Source organism: Myotis daubentonii, chromosome 6, assembly GCF_963259705.1.
Source record: "Myotis daubentonii chromosome 6, mMyoDau2.1, whole genome shotgun sequence".
Lineage (NCBI taxonomy): Eukaryota > Metazoa > Chordata > Mammalia > Chiroptera > Vespertilionidae > Myotis > Myotis daubentonii.
The window spans coordinates 95,150,874-95,175,353 of record NC_081845.1 but is presented as its reverse complement, the minus strand read 5'-3'; the positions used below and the strand labels follow the sequence as shown (position 1 = coordinate 95,175,353).

Below are 24,480 nucleotides of genomic sequence, written 5' to 3'. Positions count from 1 at the left end.
GAGGAGGAGGAAGGCCAGTCGTGAAGGGCAGCGTGGGGTAAAGGAGGAGCCACGCGAGGGGGCATCGTGTGGGCAGGATGAGGAGCCAGCTCCGGAGCGTGGTTGCAGCTCAGCTAGTGACGGGCTGGCCAGCCCGGAAAGACCTAGATTCCAGCTGACCCTTCCCACCGCGTCCTCATCCTCGGGCAAGTCCCACACACCCAGGCTGCCAATGGCGGGATCGGAAGCTACGCCAGGAAGCTCTGGAGTTGGTTGATATGGGACCAGGTTCTCAAGTAGCGAAGTGGCTCAGAAAAAGCAGCGTTCAGGGCTCCCCTTTGAAATTAGCAAATACTTGGTTTCCGCTGCCTCCCTTTGCCACCCAGCAGGCTGTGACTGAGCGCTGCCGCCACGGCACAGAGCATGCAAATTCATGTGTCGTTACCTCAGCCAAACATAAGCAGGGAAGTTAACTTGCTTTGAAATTCATATAATGTATCACAAAATTGAACAAAAGTTTTTTGTTAGCCAGGCTACTCTTTCCTTCTAATAGTATGGGTTTTGGAAAGTTGATGGTAATTAGCCACGAGAATCCAGAAATTACTTAGTTTTGCATTGTATAAGGTTCACAGGAAAGCCTTGTAGATGCATGCAAATCTTTTATTACCATTTCCCACTGGGGCCCGAGGGATTGCTGGAAATCGGTGAACTGTTCTTGCTGAATAGTCTAGTCACACATAAATTGGAGCCAGCATACAGTGTGATGATCAGAATAAATAAACAGAAAGGGTAATAAGGCACACCAAATAATCACTGATGACCTCAGCAATTTTATTAACAAATTTATTTCCCTAATTGGGTGACGCATCTCCGTGCTCGACTCCAGGGCATTGTAATAGCTTGCACACCTCGAAGAGGAGTTAATTAGAGCCGGCTGCTCTTTGTTCCGCATTCATACTCGTCCCCCACCGGTCTTGTAAACATTGCGCCTGGTTTCCTCGGTCCTCCAGGCTCCTCACTTCTGACCCCCCCCCCCAAATAAATAAACAGAAAGCTGAGCGAGTAGCTTAACATCCGAGGCTCCTCCGCCTGCACACCCCACCTCCCTGGCAGCTGCACTTCACCGTCAGGTTCTGGCAGAATGGCTGCTCCCAGTAGGTACTCGGAAGTCCGGAAAGAGACCTTCCCCCCACAGGCAGAAACGGAGCACCGGGTGTTGGTTTGCTAGCGCTGCTGGGATGGTCCTGTCCATGCAGAACCTGGGCTTGCAGCTGGTGAGATGGCAGATCTGTCCCACTCATCCCGCGCCCCCTGCAGTGCCTCTGAGGAAGGTAGGAGGCGTTCCTCACCTCCGCCCTGCCCTTGGCACAGGCCGCCCATGAAGCAGACCCATGACCGGGAGCCCCCTCTTCAATGAGGACTTGCCTCACAGCCGGCCAGGACTGCGGCGCGACAAGAAAGCGTGTTCCACGCAGACACTGCAGAGTCTCGCTGTGATGCCGCCTCTACCTCATGCGCCATCTCACCCGGACCATCCGGTCTGGCTGACCAGCGTCAGCCCAGACGCCAGGCGTGTGAGTTCTCTCCGGAGCTGCCTTCTTAGCGGCTCTTCACTCGGCCTGCCGTGGGAGTGATGGCTCCTGAACGTAGCCATGTTATTACAGAGACATCTAAGGCGTGTCTAGACTATGCTCGCTACCAATAGGTCTCTGGACACTATGCTCCAGAACAGGGGGGGGGGGGCACCCCGTCTCACTGTCCCTCCTGGATGTCCCGCAGGATGTGGATGAGGTTCTCCAGGCCGAAAATGTAGCCCGGGTCCGGTCCGTCATAGGCGCTGCGCTCACTCCAGGAGCCCTTGTATGTCGTGTGGGCAAAGTCGATCATCCGGATGTCCACTTTGGGGAGGCCTCCGGGGCAGCTGGCGGGCGCGGGCTGCGGAGCCTCCTGCGGGTGCGGGCCGCCCGGGGCTCTTTCCGGCGGCTCCTGCCCGTCGTAGATGACCAGGAGGGAGCTGGAGTAGAAGCGGTAGGAGCTCTGGCCCCTGATGACCGAGAGGAGGGCCTGCAGCTGGCGCTGGATGGGCCCCAGCAGCTCTGTCCGGAGGCGGGTCCCGTCGTGCAGGAACTGATAGAGGGCTTGTCTGAACCCGTCCACGGAGAGCTTCCTTCCGTAGTACTTGTCTTTGCAGAGAAAGTGCTTCTTATCAGTTTGATAAACCTTATGTCAAGAAAAAGAAAGAGAAAATGCGAAAATTACAAACAAAAACTTGCACCTGCCCAGCTCAGCGCCACCAGCTGACATGACATAAACAGCCCCGGGGGGCGGGGCAAGGACGCTGACTCGCACCGAACGGGAGCTTCCTCCGCGCCCTTCAGCTTTACATCTGCGCTGCTTCCCGCACAGGCTCTAGCGGGACCAGGGCCAGAGACCCTTCACCCTCAGAGGCGACCCCACCCACGAGGAAAAGGGCTGGAACTCCTTTCGTGCAAATGTCCAGTGTCAACCCCAAACCATGACTGAAACCCTGGCTTCGGGCCCTCCTCAGACATTAGCAAACCCAAGCGAGGAAGCTTTAGTAGGAAGCTCAAGTCACAGCCAATGGCCTTGGAAAGCCAACTAGATTACATTTCCCCATGAAGTTTATGAAGTCCTTTCTCTGGGGATCCTAAGGAAACAATAACGGCTCTCGGGTAGAGTGGGCTGAATATTTTGAAGATAAGAGACGGGCCAGATGAGGGGTAGATGGAGTTTGGTGCGTCCGTGCAGCTGAGGGGAGCCTGGGTGTCAGAGGGGGGGCCCAGCAGCTCTGGCACCAGCTTCTCTCCCGTCCCCTGTCATGTCTGGGCCACCAGATGGGAGCAGGGAAGAGGCACTGATGGGGGACAGTGGCAGCGGCCCCACATCCTTCAGACGGCACAGGCAGCAGCAGAGGCTGACCTGAGGCCAGTAGCGGGCCTGGCCAGAGGATGGCTTGGCAGCTTGGCACATCTGGGAAGGGCTGCGCGTACCTGGACAACACAGTGTCTCAGGCCTGTCCTGGCTTCAGATTACATGATATGTTTACAGAAAACCAGCATTGAAAAGTGTCAGAAAGATAGGATAGACTGGGTGTTGCCTTTGGAGGGTTGGGGACCGGCTGCTAAATCAGCCATCAGCCATACATGCCAGGCACCACCTTCCAAACACATCAAATCCGTCTCAGAGGGTCCAGAGAGATTCCGTTTACACCCCAGCTCGGCACACTGCTGCTCCCGAGGGCTGTGTTCCGAGCCTGCTGTGCGGCCAGTTTACAGACTCGGCTTCCCCTTCGTGGGCGGCGGTTTCAATTACGGAGCGCTGCGACGTGCCCGTCACCGCGTGTCTGCTTGTGCTTTGAGTGGATAGATTGTGAGAGCAAACCGATGGAGAACGTTCATTTCCTCCTGTCCGCGGCCTCTGCCTGAGCCACACCAGAGCAGCACAAATAAAGTGCGGGGGCTGGGGCAATAGAAGGTAACCATTCCTTCGCCCGGGCTTAGGTTGTAACCTTCCCGTTTTGTTAACCAGAACAAGTAGCAAGAAGCAGAAAAAGTGGCGTAAGAAGAGAGAACGTCCAAAAAAAACCTCAGAGAGCCCTGACCGGTTTGGCTCAGTGGATAGAGCGTCGGCCTGCGGACTGAAGGGTCCCGGGTTCGGTTCCCGTCAAGGGCATGTACCTTGGTTGCGGACACATCCCCAGTAGGGGGTGTGCAGGAAGCAGCTGATTGATGTTTCTCTCTCATCGATGTTTCTAACTCTCTATTCCTATCCCTTCTTCTCTGTAAAAAAATCAATAAATTATATTTAAAAAAAAAACAACTTCAGAGAAATGCGTGGCTCAGTGGTTGAGCATCGACCTCTGAACCAGAAGGTCATAGTTCATCAGGGCACATGCCCAGGTTGTGGGCTCAGTCACCAGTGTGGGGCATGTAGGAGGCAGCTGATCAATGATTCTCTCTCATCATTGATGTTTCTCTCTCCCTTCCTCTCTGAAATCAATAAAAATATATTAAAAAAAACAAAAACACAACTTGGAGACAGACTGCCTTACGGGAAGTATCCGGGAAGGAGGAATCAGCTTTATCATTCAGAGAACGCGGAATCGACAGAGAACTCTTCCTCCCGTCTCCCCAGCCCCTGCGCACACACGGTCCTCAAAGCTCTGCTCTCCACGCGGGCAGGACCGCGTGGCCACTGCGGCCTCAGCTGCCCAAGACTGTTGGCACCACTGTCCTGAGAGGCGCTCTTTAAAGGACCCAGCGCGTCAGACAGGATGTGTTTCCCGGGGGAAGAGGGGCGCCTCCGATGCTCCCCAAAGCCTGGTGCCCCCCCGGAACGCGGGCCACCCACCTGCATGCCGCAGATGCGCACGCCCAGGCAGGCGGAGGTGCTCTGCGCGCACTTGGTCATGTGGCGGGCCTTCTTCTCGGCGGACGCGTCGTCCCCGTGCTGCCGGGTCCCCATCTTCAGGTCCAGCACGCAGGGGCGCTTGTACTGGGACACGACGTTTTCCAGCAGCAGGAACCCTGGTCACGCTGGTTAAGGAAGGTCCGGCCGGCCGAGGCCGCCACGGAGGCAGGCGGCACCTGGGGAGGGGCTTTCTCCCCGGGCGGCCGGGCGCACTAGGGAGAAACGTGGGTCGCTTCGCGGGCTGGGGTCGCTTCGCGGGCTGCGTTCACAAGCCCACTCTCGGGGGCTAGTGAGCAGGCACGCGTCTCCCTTTTTGCTCTGAGGTTGGAGTTTAAACGCAGGCCCTAACCCTGGCAGGCCTTGCCCAATTTAGTTTATGGCAGAAAATCATAGGCGAAAACCCCTAGTCACCGAATGGGCCGTCCTGTGGGGAGAGGAGTTGCAGGAATATTAACTTAGTGGAGGCATCATCCTGCCGAGATCCTCAGGGGTTAGGGCTGCAGATGTGTCTGAGCGAATCCGGTGACACCAGCGCCCGAGTGCGGGGAGCCCTGGGGACGGGGCGCTTTGAGCCCAAGTTTGCTCATGGAGGACAGGGCAGCCTGAGGTGGGGTATGCCTCCCCTAAGGTCCACCGTGGCCTTCCCTCAGGGGGAGCCTCCCTCCCTCCCCATCAGCTCGTGGGGAGAATTCGGGGTAGGAGGAGGGTGCGGTGCAGGGGACCCACCCAGCCCTCTGAGGCCCCGCCATCCCCACTCAGCATGGCACTGCCCACAGAGCCCCGCCCCCAGCGCTGGGGCAGACACAGCGGTGGCCACCAGGGCACCAGGCTCTGCTGAACTCCCAGTCTGGCTCTCACATCATCTCTGATTTGTTTTTGGAAAGAACTGTTTTTTTTCTAGGTCCCAGGTTTGAGGGCTCCTGCCTCCCCCCTCCCCCCTTTCATAGGTGCACCTTCCTGCCCTGGCACCCCGTGGCAGGGGGCTGGCAAGGATATGATGCTGCTTGTTCTGTGGGTACTCGGTGCAGAGGCGGGTCAGGTGGGCCTGGTGGCAGTGCAGACCCCATGGGTTCAAGCTCCCCCTCGTGGCCTGGTTCCCGTTAGCATCTTCCACCAGGAAGGCGACGTGGGTGCTGAGGTGGAACTCGGACCTCAGGAGGGCAGTGGCCCGGCTGCAGCGGAGGGAGCACAGGACAGTCAGGGCCGGCCCGAGGATGGAGAGGGGCCCTCCCCTGTGACTGCGGGGCCCTCCTGGGCTGGACTCCGACCCCGACGGCCCCTGGCTCCTCTCCAGGACACCGCGGGCCTCGGATGCCTGGCACCGGGGCTGGCCAGCAGCCTCCCCTCAGAGTGTCCGCCTCTGATGGCCTCACGGAGGCGGGCACTGCGGGGCAGCAGCCGCAGGAGCAGGGGGTGGGCTTAGGCTGTCCCCGTGAGCCCTGGAAGTGCCATGGGGGTGTGGGGGGGGTGTGTGGGTCCTGGGCCCCGCTCCTGCCCTCTGCGCCTGGCTTCCTGATGCTGAGCCGGAGCTTAATTAGCTCTGCTGTGCTCCTGGGGAAGGGCGCTTCCCTGAATGAGCTCTTCTGTTTTCCCACAAACATTAAACCCCCAGGGATCCTTCTCATCTGGAAAAGGTCAGCCCCTTTCTAGGTTTCGGCGACTCCCCAGGGCCCTAGTGCCGAGGCGCCTGCTCTCCAGGGCCTCTCCACCCGCATCTGCTAAGGAAAGGAGGTTTCGGAGGCTGGCCGCCCTTCCTCCACGTCGGTCTCCCGGGGTTTCTGTTCTGCACAGCTGCCCAGAGACGCTTCACGGTCTCAGTGAAACAGGAATTTAATGAAACAAACAGGTGCCGAATGCGGCTCTGCCTGGGGCTCCCCAGTGAGCGCCCAGCCCTCCCTCGAGAGGCGTGGAGAAGAGGTGCCCCTTCCTGTCACAGTTCTAGACAGAGCCTCAGCCTCACTGGGGCTCTCATTCTCCGCCTGGCCTCGCGGGCGCCCTGGGTCTTGGCACGGGGGTCGGGGGTGGGGGGTGGGGGGTGGGAATGCTGGTCCCCGCTGGGGACGAGCTCCCAGCTCTGTCACCGCCAAGTGGCCTCACCTCTCCGGGAGCGCGTGTGCCAGCCGGGCGTGCTGCCACTGGGCGAGGGGCCCCGCACTGCCGCTGCCGCCGGTGGTCTGCTGGAGCTTCTGCCATATCGCCACCGCCGGCCCCGCGGAGACCTGGAAGGACTCCTGGTCCTCCCGCAGCGGGGTGGCGACCAGGCTGAGGTGGCCCAGGCTGTCTTTCTGTAGGTGAACTGTGATGGTGCCTGCAGACACACGGGAGGGGTGGGGAAACCAGAGGGAATTGCACGGGTCAGGCGGCATCCTGCTGAGTAGTTTCATGGCGGTGGTCACCCTTCCCTTCCCCCGGCTCCTTTCTCACGGAAGAGCCTGGGCACGGGCCTGGGTTAGCCTTGGCACAGGCCCCCTGTGACAGCCACCCCTTCCCCGTCACACCACAGCTGCCCAGCTGGGCCCAACCTTGGGGCGTCAGAGCTGGTCTGCCAAGAGGGGCCCCTGCCAGATGGCGGGGAGGGGAGTGGGCCATGCCTTCCTGCCCCTGGTCTTTGCCTCCTCCATCGTCCTTTCTCTCCCTCGATGGTATCAGACAGCCCGCAGGGCTCGTACTCATCCACCCTCCCCTTCTCTGGCCCGGACAGCGTTCCTCTGGTTAGACGCCCGGCCCAGGAAGACTGTGGGAGGAGTGTGGTGCTCTGGGCCTGAGAGATGCCCCCGCTTACAGGGCCTCCCGGCCGCTGGTGGTGTAGCCAAGGCTGGACCTCCCCCTTCTCCCTGGGGGTGCCAGGCGAGGAAACCCAGCGAGCGCGTGCTGACTGGGCTCCTCCGCCGGCGGCCACGGGTGATCAGCACGGCCGGACGGTCACGGCTCGCGGCCCCTTTGGGTTTCTCACTCTCATGGCAGAGTCCCGGCCTCGTGCCTGGGCTGGCGGCCAGCGGGTGCTGGCGAAGAGGGAGCGGCCCTCCACGCAGGAGACCGCCACGCGTGGTTTTGGGAGAGCCAGGTCTCAGTGCTGGGCCCCGCACTCGGCCCGTGGGCCTGGGGGTGACAGCTTTCCCCTGTCCCCGTGGTTCCTGAGCCCTCGTGCTAATGGTTCCTTTAAAACGTGCTCCTCACGTCAACCCCTTTGCAGGGGCCTCTCACTCTCTGCTGGTCCCTGACTGAGGCTGGGCTGCCTGGGCTTCCGGATAGTTCTTTCCTGCCCGGCCACAGGGTCACCTTGTCAGCGTTCGTGGTAGTGTCTGTGGAACCCGCTCTGAAGGAGGCTGAGCTCCTGCCTGCATCCCACCCGCCCTCCGAGGCTGGTCGAGTGGACACTCGGCCCTCTCCCTAACTCAGCAGCTGCTCTCCGGAGCCGTCCGCCCAGCCAGCGGGATCCCGGGGGTCCTGTCACCTCAGATTCCCGGTGCCCTCTTTCTGCAGCCCGAGAGTGACGCTCGTTTCCTCCAGCTCCTAAGATACTCTGCTCTCCTCGCTCAGCCCGGGCCCCGTGGCCTGTAAAGCCACAGTGACCCTAAGGGTAATATTGTACTGAACCCCACAGTTCAGCTCACCTGGAGACGGCGCGCACCCTAGACCAAGCCCGCAGAGCAGGCGGCGGCAGGCAAGGACTGCGACCCCATGGCCCCCGCAGTGACTGCCACACCCTGCGCGGCCTCGGGGGCCGTCATCTGTTACCAGCGCTGCGCAGGCTGACTGTGGTCACGGGGGCGAGAGAGGCCTGGCGCCCTGAGGAGCCGCACCCGACCTGGCTGTGGAGGGGGACAGCTGTCCCAGGGGGCTGAGGCTTTCCTGGGAGGTGCCCTCCCTCCTGAGGCCTGGGGCCCAGCGCAGATCGGCCCTTCGAACAGTCTCCAGCTGCCTCCGTGACGGGAGCCGGGTGTTGGTGGAATCCAGGCTGCTAGAGACTTGGATTGTTCTTTTCGTCAACAGCCATGTGGGCCCTGGCCTGGCCTCCCGCTTGCCCTGTGTGTCCATGGGGACGAGGCCTCAGAGGCCCAGGGGCTCCCAGAGCACTGCCCCTGCCTGGAGAGCCCTGGCTGCCTGCTCACCAGCCTCCCCGGGCAGCACGACCTGCTGCCGTGCCAGCTGGGCGGACGAGTGCCCACTGCCCCGATCGTGATGCCACTGTCTCAGCAGTTTAGGTTTAGCTGAGCAGCTGCCTCAGCCTTGAATATTCTGTCCCGTATTTATTTTTAAGCTCATGAGAGCCTTTATCTGCCGCTCGCTGTTTGTAACATGAACCAGGCTCACCCACTAGCCAGCTAGACCTGGGAGCGTGTCCTCACTCACCCGGAGCCGGCAGGCAGGCTGGGAGGCAGAGGGAGGCAGCCCAGGACGCCGTCACACCCGGGAGCCAGCAAAAGGCCAGGGTGAGCGCCTGGCTCCGGGAGGCTGGACTTGGGAGCGAGGGCCCTGCCAGCAGCCCGGGCCATCTCAGTGCGGGCGGTGACAGGGAGGGGTGTGCCCGCGGTGCAGTGGCCACGTCAGAAACAGCCCTTCGCTCCGGGGCTCCTCCGATTGGAGAGAAAAAGGGAGACCCCGTGGCAGCCTGTGGGCACTGGAGTGGCACCGCAGGCCGCTAGCTCAGTGGCCCTTGGCACGTCCCGTCGCTTCCTCACTGGGCTGGGCGGCCTGGGCACTGGCATCTGGGGAGTCCATCTCTAAGAGTAGCTGGAGGAGCCTGAGCCACACTTGGGAGTCAGACCTTGAGGCTTTGGATCCTGGCTCTGCCCCCCACTGGCTGTGTGCCCGAGGCAAGTCAGGTGACCGCTCTGCCTCAGGTTCCCCACCGTGAAATGGGGCTACCAGCCCCCACCGCAGAGGGCTGCTGTGAGGATTGGTCTGGACCCGCCAACTATGCACAGGGAGTTGTGTTGGGCACGGAGGGGCCACCAAGGGCGAGCTGGTGGGACCCTAACCCTGTGAGATGACGCCTGCCCAGCCGAGAGCCTGAGGGTCCCTTTCCCTCTCCCCACCTCAGCTCCCTGCCCTGAGGGTGAGGGTCCCTGTGGGGCCTACGCCAGCGTCTGTAGACGTGCGTTTCCTTAGGTGGGCCCCGAGTTGTGCTTGTGACTGGGTCAGCATGTCTGCGTCATTGGAACCTCAGACTGGGTGTTGCCTAGACCAGGGCTCTGCCTCCCCCTCCCCGCCCCTCCGCGGGGCTGCGTGGTCTCACCTGGGGGGTGTCTGCAGTTCCCTGAAGCAGATGTTTGGGAACACCATCTCCTGAGGGAAGCCCAAGGCGGGACAGAAGTGGCCCCGTGGCTGGTGATGTGTGTAGCTCTGAGCCTTGGTCAGACTAATCTATCACCTAGCAGAGCCCCAAGGCGGCTGGATCTGGGATGGGCCCTGCCCGAGGGGGCAGTCAGGGCAGGGGTGGGGGTGCACAATAGACCAGTGCCCAAGGGTGGTGCAGTCCCACCCGGAGGAAGGGGCACATGGGGACGGGAAGGGGCGGCAGCCTCGCCCACTCTCCTGCTTAGCCGGGGCCTGTGCTCAGAGCGTGAAATGCCGCTGGCAGGAGGCCACCCATGCAGGGCCCTGCCACCCCTTTCTGGGTTGAGTTCAGTCTCAAAAGGACAGACATTCATTCCAGTGGTGCTCTGACAAGATGGGCAGTGACCACAGAGCCCCAGAAGGCCCCGCCCAGGCTGTACCCTAGCTGTGTGCCCGTCTAGTGTCTGATGCATTTGTCTGGTCTCAGCGCTCAGGAGGCCCCGGCAGGCCGGACTGAAGCAGTGCCCAGGGCTCAGGCCTCGGCCCCCAACCGGTGGGTCCCAAATGGGAGCATGCTGAGTACAGATCCCTGGGCCCTAATCCCGGGATTCTGATTCCCAGCTCTGGGGTGGCCCCGGGAACCTGCATGTTCTCTCTCTCTCTCTCTCTCTCTCTCTCTCTCTCTCTCTCTCTCTCCCCCCTAGTGACTCGGGTGCAGTCTGAGATCAGCCGCACTGGGGCGCTGATGTAGACAGGCCCGCCCCAGGCTCTCAGTCACTGCGATGCACTATGACACCTGGACAAGGAGGGCAGCGCTCGCCGTCACAGCTGGACGCTCTAAAGGAGGCCTTTTCGCTGAGCCCTCGGGCCTGGGGCTGGCAGGCATGCCTGGGCCCGGGAACCTCATGTACAGAAGGCTGGGCATGGACCACAGCCAGGCTCTGCGGGAGGTCCTGCCTGGGCCCGAAGTGGGCAGCCCCCCACCAGCCTTCTCCGCCAGAGCCCCCTGGTGCTCGGATCAGAAGACACACCGCTCCGTGCTGACTCCCAGGCCCTGCTGGAAGGCAGCCCACGCCCTGCTTTGCCCGGGACGAGGCTTCCTAAACCCGTGGTGTCCCCGCTCCGCCCTGTCCTGCCGTAGGCCCAGGGCAGGAGGTCCCCGCCGACCTGTTACCCAGCCACGTGCTCCCAGCCCAGCCACGTGCCCACTTCACTCGGTTCTAATTCCTCGAAGCCGGTGCTCGAGCTAATTTGGAAGGACTCCAAGTGCTATTATACTCCAGCCCCGGACGTGAGGAGTTCAGAGAAACTAGGGCAGCGAACTGGCTGCGGGAGACGGGCATGTCTCCATGGCAACCGCCACACACACCAGACCGGCCTGGCCCAGTGCGGCGGCCCCAGCGTGTCTGCGCGGACACTCACCTCTGTACTGCGGGGTGAACCGCTTCATGGCCAGGGGCAGGGATTCGTAGAACCTCTGCTCCCGGGAGACCAGGGGCTTGCACACGGTGTCCTCGTCATACTTCATCACACTCAGGTGCCCCCCCACCTGGTGCAGGAAGGGCTCCAGGAGCACCAGCCCGGCATCCCCGGGTTCCGCACTGTCCTGCACAACCATGTCCTGAGGTAGCAGTTGAAGCTCCAGAACAGAAGGCCGGGCGGTCAGAGGTCCTCACCTTGCTCCTGGGCCTTGGCCGCTGTCATAGCACAGCGTTCTTCCCAGCTGTGGGCTTGGTGGGCCCCTGCAAAGCAGAGGAGGGAGGAAGTGATGTGAGTGCCACAGAGCCCCCAGCCCCTAGCCCCCGGGAGGAACACAGAGCCCCCTGCCCCCAGCCACCAGGAGGGACACAGAGCCCCCTGCCCCCAGCCCCCGGGAGGGACACAGAGCCCCACGCCCCCAGCCCCTGGGAGGGACACAGAGCCCCCAGGAGGGATACAGAGCCCCCAGCCCCCACCCACCGGGAGGGACACAGAGCCCCCAGCCCCCAGGAGGGACACAGAGCCCCCAGCCACCAGGAGGGACACAGAGCCCCCTGCCCCCGGCCCCCGGGAGGGACACAGAGCCCCCAGCCCCCAGCCCCTGGGAGGGACACAGAGCCCCACGCCCCCAGCCACCAGGAGGGACACAGAGCCCCACGCCCCCAGCCCCTGGGAGGGACACAGAGCCCCACGCCCCCAGCCACCAGGAGGGACACAGAGCCCCCTGCCCCCAGCCCCCGGGAGGGACACAGAGCCCCACACCCCCAGCCCCCGGAAGGGACACAGAGCCCCCTGCCCCCAGCCCCCGGGAGGGACACAGAGCCCCACGCCCCCAGCCACTGGGAGGGACACAGAGCCCCCAGCCCCCAGCCACCGGGAGGGACACAGAGCCCCACGCCCCCAGCCCCTGGGAGGGACACAGAGCCCCACGCCCCCAGCCACCAGGAGGGACACAGAGCCCCCAGCCCTCACCCACCGGGAGGGACACAGAGCCCCCAGCCCCCACCCACCGGGAGGGACACAGAGCCCCCAGCCCTCACCCACCGGGAGGGACACAGAGCCCCCAGCCCCCGGGAGGGACACAGAGTCCCCAGCCCCCGGGAGGGACACAGAGCCCCCAGCCCCCGGGAGGGACACAGAGCCCCTAGCCCCCAGCCCCTGGGAGGGACACAGAGCCCCCAGCCCCCAGCCCCTGGGAGGGACACAGAGCCCCCAGCCCCCGGGAGGGACACAGAGCCCCCAGCCCCCAGGAGGGACACAGAGCCCCCAGCCCCCAGCCACCGGGAGGGACACAGAACCCCACGCCCCCAGCCCCTGGGAGGGACACAGAGCCCCACGCCCCCAGCCACCAGGAGGGACACAGAGCCCCCAGCCCTCAACCACCGGGAGGGACACAGAGCCCCCAGCCCCCAGCCACCGGGAGGGACACAGAGCCCCCAGCCCCCAGCCACCGGGAGGGACACAGAGCCCCCAGCCCCCAGCCCCTGGGAGGGACACAGAGCCCCCAGCCCCCGGGAGGGACACAGAGCCCCCAGCCCCCGGGAGGGACACAGAGCCCCCAGCCCCCAGCCCCTGGGAGGGACACAGAGCCCCCAGCCCCCGGGAGGGACACAGAGCCCCCAGCCCCCGGGAGGGACACAGAGCCCCCAGCCCCCAGCCCCTGGGAGGGACACAGAGCCCCCAGCCCCCACCCACCGGGAGGGACACAGAGCCCCCAGCCCTCACCCACCGGGAGGGACACAGAGCCCCCAGCCCCCGGGAGGGACACAGAGTCCCCAGCCCCCAGCCACCAGGAGGGACACAGAGCCCCCAGCCCCCAGCCACCAGGAGGGACACAGAGCCCCACGCCCCCAGCCCCTGGGAGGAACACAGAGCCCCCAGGAGGGACACAGAGCCCCACGCCCCCAGCCCCCGGGAGGGACACAGAGCCCCCAGCCCCCAGCCACCGGGAGGGACACAGAGCCCCACGCCCCCAGCCCCTGGGAGGAACACAGAGCCCCCAGGAGGGACACAGAGCCCCACGCCCCCAGCCACCAGGAGGGACACAGAGCCCCCAGCCCCCAGCCACCAGGAGGGACACAGAGCCCCACGCCCCCAGCCCCCGGGAGGGACACAGAGCCCCACGCCCCCAGCCACCGGGAGGGACACAGAGCCCCACGCCCCCAGCCACCAGGAGGGACAGAGCCCCCAGCCCCCAGCCCCTGGGAGGGACACAGAGCCCCACGCCCCCAGCCACCGGGAGGGACACAGAGCCCCACGCCCCCAGCCACCAGGAGGGACACAGAGCCCCCAGCCCCCAGCCCCTGGGAGGGACACAGAGCCCCCAGCCCCCAGCCACCGGTAGGGACACAGAGCCCCACGCCCCCAGCCCCTGGGAGGGACACAGAGCCCCACGCCCCCAGCCACCGGGAGGGACACAGAGCCCCCTGCCCCCAGCCCCCGGGAGGGACACAGAGCCCCACACCCCCAGCCCCTGGGAGGAACACAGAGCCCCCAGGAGGGACACAGAGCCCCACGCCCCCAGCCCCTGGGAGGGACACAGAGTCCCCAGCCCTCAGCCACCAGGAGGGACACAGAGCCCCCTGCCCCCACCCACCAGGAGGGACACAGAGCCCCCTGCCCCCAGCCACCAGGAGGGACACAGAGCCCCCTGCCCCCACCCACCAGGAGGGACACAGAGCTCCCTGCCCCCAGCCCCTGGGAGGGACACAGAGTCCCCAGCCCCCAGCCCCTGGGAGGGACACAGAGCCCCCAGCCCCCAGCCCCCGGGAGGGACACAGAGCCCCCAGCCCCCAGCCACCAGGAGGGACACAGAGCCCCCTGCCCCCACCCACCGGGAGTGAACAAGACTGTAAACAGGCATCGATTACTCCTGGAATAATTGGTTACAAGAAACTAGTAACAGTGGTTGCCCCCGGGGACCAGGCTGACAGGGAGACTTCTCTATTAGTAAATATACTTTTTTATCTTTTGCATTTAAATATTCAAACATTTTAAAAAAATCAAAGTTCCCAGGACTGTAGGCTTCCAGAGTGCAGAGACTGTTTTAACTTCTCCGTCATGCTGCCCCTGCCTGGGGGAACACGACCCCAGGCCCAGGAAGAGAGCAGGTCCCTGCTGTCGGGAACCCAGCACCCCGGGGCCTGGGGCGCAGCAAGGCTTCATCTCCGCAGGTATAGCTGTGCACCATGGGTTTCCATGGCTCCACAACATAACTGCTGTGACCTTGGGCCCCTTGAACCTCTCTTGGCCTCAGTGTCCCCATCTGTGGAATGGGATCATCATGGTGCCTGCCTCATGGAGTTAGGAACAGAATTGAGATAACAGGTGAGCCCAGAGCCCAGAGCCCAGAGCTAAGTGCTCAATAAAGGTGATTAATCATGAGCATTTCTGGCATTATTGCCTGGGGGAAGGCAGGCTTTCTCACCACCACTTTGCAAATGAGGAAAGCGAGGCCCGAGCCGCCTGGCCTGGGGTCCAGCGGGGTCCAGGAGCAGAGGGGAAGTAAAGCGGGCTCCCTGTCTCTGGGCCTGGTCCTCTGCCACCTGCTGCTCCCCTTTCCTCCCGAAGGGTGGGCTTGCTGGCCTCGGGCAGATGCTGGGACTTGGCTGCAGATGCAGCTCCTACAGGCGTCCTGACCTTGTCTCAGGAGGGGGCCAAGGAGACACTTCCCGGAGGCTCACACTCCTCACGTCTGCGAGGACTTCTCACAGTGGTGCCTGTCACGGCCAAGTTATTAATACTCCCCTCTGCTGGGCTCCCCGCTGAGGATGTGACCAGGCTGGGCAGCGCTGGGCATGATGGACCCTCCAAACAACCTTCAGTCCAGACGGGGCGTGGCCGGCTGGCTCCTAGCACAGCAGCGCCTATCGCTGTGTGCGGGGGCCCTGGCCCAGAGAGCCCCAGGAGGCCCTGAAATCCCCAGCCCGCTCATCCTTCCCCTCCCCCATCAGCTACTGCTCTGAGGTACAGTGCTCGCCCCTCAGGAAGCGGCAGGCGTGTTCTGCCTGGTTTGTGCATTTGCTTCCCGGGTGCAGAGTGAGGCTTCAGAGCTGCCTGTGTGGCTGGATCCTGGCTGGGCAGGCGGGGCTGCTGGGAGGCCTTGGGGTGAGGAGGCCAGGCCTGGTGGCTGGGGGGGTGGGGGGGGGCTGTGCCTGAGACCACAGCCCAAGCCTTCTCCAGCTCTGCTCTCAGACCGCAGAGGTGAGCCCACCTGGGAGCCTGTGCTGGGACCTGAGAAAAGAAGTTGGCGAGAGGCATCGAGATACAGGGGAAAGCAGAGATCGGCCCAGGCTCTGAGCGGTCACCGGTTTGATCCCCAGTCGGGGTACATGCCTGGGTTGTAGGCTCGATTCCCCAGGAGGAGGCCTGCAGAAGGCAGCCAATCCATGTTTCTCGCTCTCTCTCTCATTGATGTTTCTCTCTCTCCTTCCTCTCTAAAATCAATAAAAACGTATTTTTTTTTTTTAAAAAAAAGAAATCGGTCCAAGTCTGAGTTGATGTCATAGTTGCTTGGCAAACCCAGTCCTGCTTGCGACTTTGGCGGAGGTCAGACGGAGGAAGAGAAAAACCGAGGTGGCCCGACACCAGCTGGCCAGGTTGGCCTGCGGGGCAGCCTTCGCCAGCTGTCCTGTCCCTGGGGAGAGGAGGCAGAGGCCTCTGTCACCAGAGGGACAGCAGGTTGTAAGGTTCACTTAGAGCCTCTCCTGGAAGGAACCTGAGCCCTGTCCCTCACACTGTCTCCTGGGCCAGGCCCCGCACTAACCAGGCTGCCCAGGTGAGCAGCCCAGCTCGCTGACACGCCCCGGCGGCGCCCCAGCAGCCCCCACACCCCCGTCCTGCGCTGGGCAGGCCTGAGGGGCTCTAAGCCCCGGACGGCAGGTCACAGTGAGCGTGGGAAGGATGTGATGCTGGCGGGAACGCAGCCCCTGCGTGGGCCGGGCATGTTGCAGGTGCTTTATGTAGATGAGCCGTTAAAGCCTCACAACCCTCCGGGACGCAGTGTCATCAGCCCATTTCACAGACGAGGAAGATGAGGCACAGAGAGGTTAAGTAACTTGCCCGTGTGCACCAGCTCATGTGGGGAAGCGGGGATTTGAACATTAGCCCAGAGCCTGCTCCCCCCATGCCGCGGGGCGGCTGAGGCTATGTATCTACTTTGAGAGTCAGGAACGGAGCAGTGGTTGTCTGCTGGGCAGTCACCCTGTACTTTTCAGAAAGCTGGACTGGACAGCAGGGGAAACTGAGGCTCTTTCTCTCAAGGGTGCTCTTAGCGTGTATCTAGGTGACGTCTCCTCAGACTCCGAGCTGTGGGCTGCGGCTAACAGGTTGGTACGCAGGGGTGGCGGGAGGGCAGAGGGCGTGGGGGCAGCACGGAGCACCTGCTGGGCTGGCAGGTGGGCTCTGCTGCCCAGGGAGGTGCCCGTGGCCTCCCCGTGGCATGAAGCTGACCTTGGATTCCCAAGAAGCTGAGGTTTCCCATCTGTCTGGGGTGCAGCCTCTGCTCTGGGGCGAAGCCAGGGAAGGCCTCCGTTCTCATTCCTCCTCGGAGTCCCAGGAGCTAATTCACCCGCAGACCTCTCTCGGCCGGGCCTTCCTTCTGCCGCGCGGGCACTTGTCATTGGTGCGGCCTGGGCCTGGGCTCAGCCTCTGGGCCCGGGTCTGAGTCCTGACAGCACCGGGCGAGGAGCAGGAGCCCAGGTCTGCCCCGGGGTCCCGCCAGCTGGCCAAGGCCCTGGACGCACTGGGCTCCCTCCCACCGCCGTGGCCTGGTCATGACGCTCCATGGAGGCCTCATCGCCGTGTCCCCACCACGCGCTTGTCACTGTGTGCATGACTCTCAGCTGACTGAGCCTGGTGCTGGGAGGGCAGGCGAGGCGCTCACCTGAGACGGACCTCACGCCCTCTGATGCAGAACTCACAAGCGCCCTCTGACGCGGACTGAACACCCCAGGCTCCCTTTAGCGCTTGGAGGGAGATAAATGTCCCCCCCGCAGCCCCCACGCCCCCGCTCCCTTCCACGCCTCCCCCCCAGCCCAGGCCGGTGCCCAGCGTCCTCCCTAGAGTTCCTTGGGGAGGGACAAGAGGGCGTTAGGATGAAGGAGGAAGAGAGGGAGGAGGCGAGGTGCCCGCAGCTGGACAGCTCAGCTTAAAGCCCCCGCTCCCCGGAGGAGTGGACGGGTGGCCCCGGTCGGTGTCCTCCTGCCCTGTCACTGGGTCGTCCTGAAGGACATACCGGGCCTCACTCCAGGAGGGTCGGGGCCCATTTCTCTGGCCGCCCTTGAGCTGCCGTGGAAGGGCCTGGGCCTGAGTGACAGCCAGCCCGCGCTGGGTCGCAAGGCCCGCCCTGGTCTGAAAGGAGGTCGCGGGCTGCATGGCCTGCGGTTGTGCTTGGCTGCCAGAGCGGGAACAAGTGACAACAGCAGGGATGCACCCATCACGCTGAGCTGGTGAGTGTCGGCTGGCGCTTCCTTTCCTGGGTGCCTGCCTGCACCTAACCCTGACCCACACGCTGAACTCGAGGTCATTGAACATTACAGGATGTTGTTTAAATCCTCACCTGAGGATATTTTTTTCTATTGGTTTTCAGAGAGAGAGAGAGAGAGAGAGAGAGAGAGAGAGAGAGAGAGAGAGATGGAGTGAGGAGAGGGGGGAGAGAGAGAAACATTGATGTGAGAGACACATCGATCGGTTGCCTTCCACATGCATCCTGACTGGGGCCGGGGATCGAACCTGCAACCCAGGTCCATGCCCTTGACCAGGAATCGAACCCAAGAGCCATAGGTGTGCAAGCCAACACTCCAACCACTGAGCCACACTGGCCAGGGCTACAGAAGGTGTCTGTATCTGCTTCAGACTCGCCACTCGCATTTCAGGGAAGAGGGCAGACGGAGCCACACATCACACTGGTCAGGGTTTAGACTTGGACTGACATGGTCGTGGGCTGTTCGCATCAGCCTGTCAGCTCCGGAGACAAGTCGCTGACCGCCGTCACCGTCGGGCTGCTCATCACTGTCCCTGCACTCCACAGGGAACACGGGTGATTGCATCTCCTCTCTCTCTCTTTCTCTCTTTAAAACATATCAGTTATTTAATCGGGTTCTTATAAGAAATTCAGAACACCAGTTTGCGAGGATTAAGCCCACTGGTGAGAGTGAACAGAGCGCGGAGGTAGCCCTGGAGCTGAGGAACAGCTTTGATTTTTGGCAGAATTTGTGAGCCCACAGCTTTCTGGTCAACCTTGCGCTGATCTGTAATCTCGTATTTCTCTTTCTCTGTGCCGAAGGTCTCACCCTCCCGGTGTCTGGGCTTGCGCAGCTGCTGCTTCTTGAAGTAAGCATCAGCAAGGTGTTTGGGGATTTTCACACCACTGATTCAATGTTGGTGGAGGTGGCGATGACACATTTCTGGTGTGTTCTACGCAGAGGAACTCGATTGAGGGACAGAGGTCCGGTCACACGTAGCAAGCCACTGCCCAGCTGCTTCAGGAACACCACCCCCTTGCCTCTGTGGCGCCCAGTGAGGAGATCAGAGTGGTCCCAGGAGGGATGCTGGCCCGCAGCCTCCGCACATGCTGACTGGAGGGTTTCTTGCCGTGGCTCAACAGCTTTCAAGGCACACCTTCAGGAGGATAATATCTAGGCCTTTGGAGGAGTTTAACCACTCGGGCGCCACCATTCTTGTCGCCACCAACTGGTTTGTGACAGTAGCAAGAACTTTCTCCTTTTTCTTTTCAATCCTGGACTTAGGGGCCGAATGCTTCCTCTTGTACATGGCCTTTCGCCAATACATAGCCGACCGGGAGGATCTGCCAGTTCCTCTGACGAGGACGGGGTTTCGGCTGCAGTGGGGCTTCCCCTTCTTCGGGGCCTTAACCTTCCGCCGGCATCCGCCTTCCTCTTGGCTTCCGGTTTCTTCTCCTTAGTATCCGGCTTCTCAGTCTTCTTTTCACCCGCCATCTTGCAAGATGGGAAAGAGCCCTCCTCTCTCTCTGAAGGTTAGTGTGGCCACATGACTGGCTCCTGCTGACCTCATGGGGGGGCAGTGACTAGTCACTCCCACTGGGAGCGTTGGGAGCAGATCCGTGGCCGTGGGCGTGGGGAGGCAGGTGTTGCATGCACAGCACGACAGAGAAACAGACGCTGTCGCATCAGGCCAGGGAGGCTTGGGGTGGCTGCTAGGCAGCACGGCTCGCCAGTCGCCGGCCACCGCCAGATGCGCAGGACAGGCCCTCAGCCGGAAGCGGCCTCACTCGGTCAGACACGCAGGTGTTTCATGGCACAAAGACAGCTCTACACTCGCCGCTCCTGCTGAGCATCGCCTGTGCACCCTGGCTTTCCAATCGCCGCCTGCTTCTCAAGCAGACCCTTCCCGCTGGAGGAGTGAGGCTTTCCCAGCGTCCTGAGCTCCTGAGCACGGCCGGGACTTCCTCAGGCTCCTGCCTGGCCTGCCCCTCGCGCATCTCTGGGTCCTGGGACCCAAGCAGGCGCTCAGGCCGGCGTCCTGTCCGAGGCCCCTCCACGCGGTGTGCCTCCGCGGCCTACATCAGACACGGGAGCCTTCCAGGAGCCTGACCGCCTGGCGTGCGGGCGCCACAGCCGGGGCAGCGGGCAGGTGGGCTATCAGTGCCCGGGCGAGGGCGCCCGCGGGCCTGTGGAGACCTTGCCCAGAGCCGCAGCAGCACCCGCATCCTCTGCAGACTCCACACGCACGGAGCACCATCATTTCTCAAGTGTGTGCCAGCGCTTTGGTGATTACCGAGATACAGAGTCATTTAAAGGCATTATTGCATTCCTAGGAGTTTTATCATCATCCATTTTCTCAATCAGCAGATACTAAATGTGTATGAGTATCGCAGGGGACTCGTGGGGAAAAATTATGCTGAAAGGGCCCTAGTTGGAAAGGTGAGGAGGGTGCTGCTGTCCCTGAGGTGGCGGTGGTGGGAGGGGCCAGGGGGAGGGGTGTTGGCCTGGCCTGGGCGGGGGGTGGGGTGCTTGAGGAGGGGCTGTTTTGGGGAATATGTGTGCAGGGAGCCGCAGGGAGGAGGGCGGCTGCTCGGGGAGAAGAGGCAGGATGCTGCGTGGCCTGGCCCAGGTTCGTGGCCCCACACTGCTGGGCATCACGAGGGGACGGAGGGCACCTGCCCTGCGATCAGAGGTGCCTGTCCATGCGCTCACTGCCGGGAGGAGGGGCGCCTGCGGGCACGGGGTGGAGCCTTGGGGACCGGCTCCCAATAAGCCCGGGGAGGGGCATTCTGGGAGGAGACAAGTGAAGAGACAGCTCACAGCGATGGAAGGCCGAGATCTGAAAGGCTCGGGTGCGGCCTGTGGGTTCTCAGCAGCGTAGCCGCTGGCCTGCACGCGGCCTCTGAGGCCCTGCCGTCCACCCGCCGGCCTCTCGGAGCCAGAAGCCGGCACAGGCACCATCAGCGCCTGGAGATGCCGGGGAGCACCTTCCGCCGGTGAGGGAGGAGGGGACCCGGGAGCCGTGGAGAGTGGAGAGCCGCTCCGGTGGTGCCGGGCAGGGCTGTGCCGCTTCCCCTGCAGGGGAGGGGCCACCCGGTGGGAAAGCACAAGGTGATTTTCCGGAGGAAAAGTCACATGTTAAAATCCATTCTGAAAATGACTCGGAGCTGTGGCCGTGCGTCCTCGCCTGGGGCCCCCGGCGGGTGGGGTCAGCACCGGACGCTGGGGGACCTCGCACGTCGCCGCCCAGCGTGGCCGAGGCGCGGCTCTATCGCAGAGCCGGCCTTCATATTCCTCAGCGGCAGCTACTCATGTCCAGGCTGATTCTACCCTTTGAGAGAAGGTTTTTCTCTCCTTTTCTCTTAACATTTAAAATCTCCCTCTGTTCCTCCAGGAACGAATGTGACTTCAATACGGTGACTGCTGGTCTAGGAGCCTCAGCGCTGACAAATGTCCCGCAGCCGCAGTGTTCTGCGCACGGAGTCCGGGGCCCAGCTGGCTCAGCCTCCGAGCGCAGGAGGGCCGCTCTGGGGGGCCGGGGCGGGGGGCTTCTCCCCCCGCAACATATCCCCACCTCAGACAGCCCCGGGCAGCATGGGCCAGGCCAGTGACCCAGCACACCCCCTGGAAGCCACACCCAGACCCTGGACGCCGCCAAACCCAGACCTCACGCTCCCCGACCCGGACACCCCGCCCCACCTCCCCCTTCTCTCGGGATCTCAGGGTCTGACCAGCCGCCACCCCGTGGAAGAGACTTAGGAGCCGGGTGGACGGTCTGGCCCGTGGGGAGCATGGCAGCTATGGCTGCAAGAGAAACTGCTGTTCGAGGTCAAAACACAACAGGGGGTGCAGCAAGTGTGCGGTGCGCATGTGTCGATGAGTGTGTGAGTGTGCGGTCGCGGTGCGCGTGTGTAGATGAGTGTGTGAGTGTGCGGTCACGGTCCCTCAGAGCTGAACTGGCCGACTGAAGGGGGAGCCCATTGGGGAGAACGGAGCGAGCGAGCGAGCCAGCCTTCTGCCAGCAGAGGGCAGCCGCCACCACGGCCTCCAGAGGGAGCCGGCCAAAACCTCAGCCACAACCACCGCCCCGCCTGGCCTGGCGACCGGCACATTCCTAACCCGCCTGGCTCAGCGGGGCTGTCCTCAGGCAGCCCGGGCACCTGTTTTAGCTCAGAAGTTGTCAAGATCGATCACCTCAGGTTCCCTTCTTGCCACCCCCTGCCTTTCTTTTCTTTCTTCTTAAAAGGTGTTTATTTTTGTTTTCAGTGCTCACTCAAGGGTATGTTTTCATTAATTTTGGAGAGAGGAAGAGAGAGAGAGGAGAGAAACATTGACGTGAGAGAAAAACATCTATCAATTCCTCCTGTACGTGCCCTGCACATGCCCTGACGGGGACTCAAACCTGCCATCTTTTGGGGCGCAGGACGCTCCCCGGAGCCGCCCGCCAGGGCACTGCCCCTGCTTTTTCTAAAGGCTGTCTGGCTTCGGAAGCTTCCTGCCCTGGATGAGACACATTCTGAGAAGTGGGGTGCCTGGCTCAATTCATGGGGGAGGGACCCCAAAACCAAGGAAGGGCTTGTGGGGAAGGAGGAAATGGGTAAGGGTGCTGGGCCATGGTCATCAGCACCTCCACTCAACAGGTCCCCCGGGGGCAGGCGGGCCCCACAGCAGGAGGAAGAAGAGTAACCAGCATAGGTGAGGGCTGCCGCTTGGCGCTGGTGTGGCCCCTCCCTGCCCGCCTGCCCCGCCCCGCCCGCCCCCTCCAGCCGCTGCCCTGGGGAGCCCTGTGCCACTGCTGTCCCTGTGCTGCTGGTCAACAAGACGCACGCGGGTTTCTGGGGAGGAGTTATTCGCGGGCCCTGCTCTGAACTGGAGAGAGCAGGGGGAGCTGCTGCTGGGAGGGCCCGGCCCGGCCTGCCACCCGAGGAGGCACCCGGAGGGCCCAGGGGCCAAAGGCCCTGCAGGCGTTTCTAGGTCCCGGTGGCTGGCGGCTCCAGAGCAGCACGGGGTCGCTACCTGTGGCAGAATGACCTACTGGGTGGAGCGCCGGGACATCTATAAACTGTTTCACACACTCGGCCTGAGCTTGGCTGGTGAAGCAAATACAGCAAAACTCAAACTACGCGTTAACGCCAGGTGTGGGATGTGCAAGCGCTCATTATGGCCCCCCCCCCCCCCCCCGCAGGCTTAAAGTTTCTCTCAGTAAAGTGGTTCACAATAAACCAGGGCTCTAAACGCTGTAGCCCCTGGCCCCTGGCCCCTGGGGTCCGGTCCCTGGGGAAGGGGCCTGGCATGGGTGTTTCCAGGTCCCCAGATCCTGAGGACCAAGGACACTCAGGCTCAGGCCAGGTTCCCTGGGGAGCCAGACAAGCCCACGCCAGAGGGACCCCAAAGGCTCTGCCACTGCCCAGGCGGGGTGGCCATGGCCGACCTGCCCCCGCTCCATGGGGTGCCCGCTCAGTCCCCAGGCCACGCCCACGGCGCTGATGTCATCCCAGCCCTGGTCCCACCCAGTGGAAGGGTGAGGCTGCGGGACAGGACATGCTGGGACAGGACATTCCTGGGCCCAGGGGACGGTGCCCACTTTTCCTGGGACAGCTGCCTCTGCTAAGGGTTAAACCCAGTGTGGAGTGTGAGTCATTGGCTCCAACCCCTGCCCCTGCCCCTATAGCTTCCTCTGTCGCCCCCACTCAGCCAGCACCCCCCTCAGCCCAGTACCCCCCTCAGCCCAGCATGCCCCCCTCAGCCCAGCACCCCCCCTCAGCCCAGCACCCCCACACCCTGCCTTCCTGCAGGGGCCGCAGGAAGCAGAGGTTGGAATTAGTCTAGGGGAGGAGACCAAGGTGGGAGAAAAGCAAATAACAGAATTTCTATGTTGCTGAACTGCTGGAACCTTCCCCCACACCTACACAGACAGACACACAGACACACTGCCACCTCCACGGGGCAGATCCTTAATCAGCCCTGGATGGAGGCGAGGCGCACCCCTTAGACCGCTGGCACCATCGGGGGCAGCAAGCCATGCCCATGCCTCCCCCAGGGCCGCACTCACCAGAGCCTCCTGCCGGGAGAGCGTGGAGGGAGGGTCCAGCGCCTGCTGAGGGCGGCGGGCACAGGCCTTCCCCGGGGTGGAGGAGGCACCGTCACGGTGGCACTGTGGAGAGGTCTGCGCAGAGGGCCAGGCTGTGGTGGCCGGGGCGGGGAGGCCACCTGACCCTGGGCTGGCAGGCCTGGCATGCCTGCTGCCAGCTGGTACTTGCTGCTCTGGGCAGGGAGGGGGGAGGAGGAGGCAGAGGAGGAGGGGGCCGCTGATGTCAGGCCCTGGCAGCTGAGGGCCAGTTGCCAAGGCCCCTGGTTATTTTTTGATCCCTAGTTGGTGAGGCAGGCTAGGGTGGGGGTCACATTCTCCTTCCCCGTCTCCCTGCCCCACCCCCGTCCCCCCACTCACTGCTGTTTCCCCCAGGGGTTTCCCCCAGGTCAGCCAGGGAGAAGGGAAGTGGTGCAGCAGGACAGGCAGCCAATCAGCTTGGAGACAGGCTGGCCCAGGAGCCTGGGGCAGTGCCTGCTGCCAGGGGGCTGCAGTCTTGGGTGGCGGTGGGGGAGGGGGTGGTGGGCTGAGGGGGACCCCTCACCTACTTATTGGGGAGCAGCAGGGCTTTCTGGAGGGAGCAGCACCCACGTTGGGTTTGGGGGAGGGTGAAAGAGTGGTCTGGGTAAGGGAGAGCCCGCAGAGGCCCAAGGCAGCGATGGGAGGACTCGGGCTGGAGCGTGCAGGCAGCGAGGGTGGGGGTGACAGATGGGCCAGGTGTGTGCTGGGAGCTCTCGGCTTCGAGGAGAGCAGACGGAG

At 63.1% G+C, this 24,480-nt stretch overlaps 1 protein-coding gene and 1 pseudogene across 1 annotated transcript; both read right to left on the bottom strand.

Annotated features, from left to right (window-relative positions):
* Window positions 1–786: 786 nt before the first annotated feature.
* Window positions 787–23,887, bottom strand: IP6K3 (inositol hexakisphosphate kinase 3). Its single transcript, XM_059701966.1, has 6 exons — window positions 23,686–23,887; window positions 11,113–11,432; window positions 6,508–6,718; window positions 5,407–5,582; window positions 4,351–4,526; window positions 787–2,199 (listed from the first exon to the last, which is right to left on the bottom strand). The coding sequence occupies exons 2-6, from the start codon at window positions 11,306–11,308 to the stop codon at window positions 1,732–1,734; spliced, it is 1,227 nt and encodes a 408-aa protein (XP_059557949.1). The 5' UTR covers window positions 11,309–11,432; window positions 23,686–23,887; the 3' UTR covers window positions 787–1,731.
* LOC132237455 (large ribosomal subunit protein eL6-like) lies at window positions 18,224–19,142 on the bottom strand (annotated as a pseudogene).
* Window positions 23,888–24,480: the final 593 nt, after the last annotated feature.

Coding starts and splice junctions, on each gene's coding strand:
- IP6K3 (XM_059701966.1), bottom strand. CDS start 11,308: ATGGTTGTGCAGGACAGTGCGGAACCCGGGGATGCCGGGCTGGTGCTC. Junction 4,527..5,406: donor CCCACAGAACAAGCAGCATC/ATATCCTTGCCA, acceptor CAGCGTGACCAG/GGTTCCTGCTGCTGGAAAAC. Junction 2,200..4,350: donor TGCGCATCTGCGGCATGCAG/GTGGGTGGCCCG, acceptor TCTTGACATAAG/GTTTATCAAACTGATAAGAA.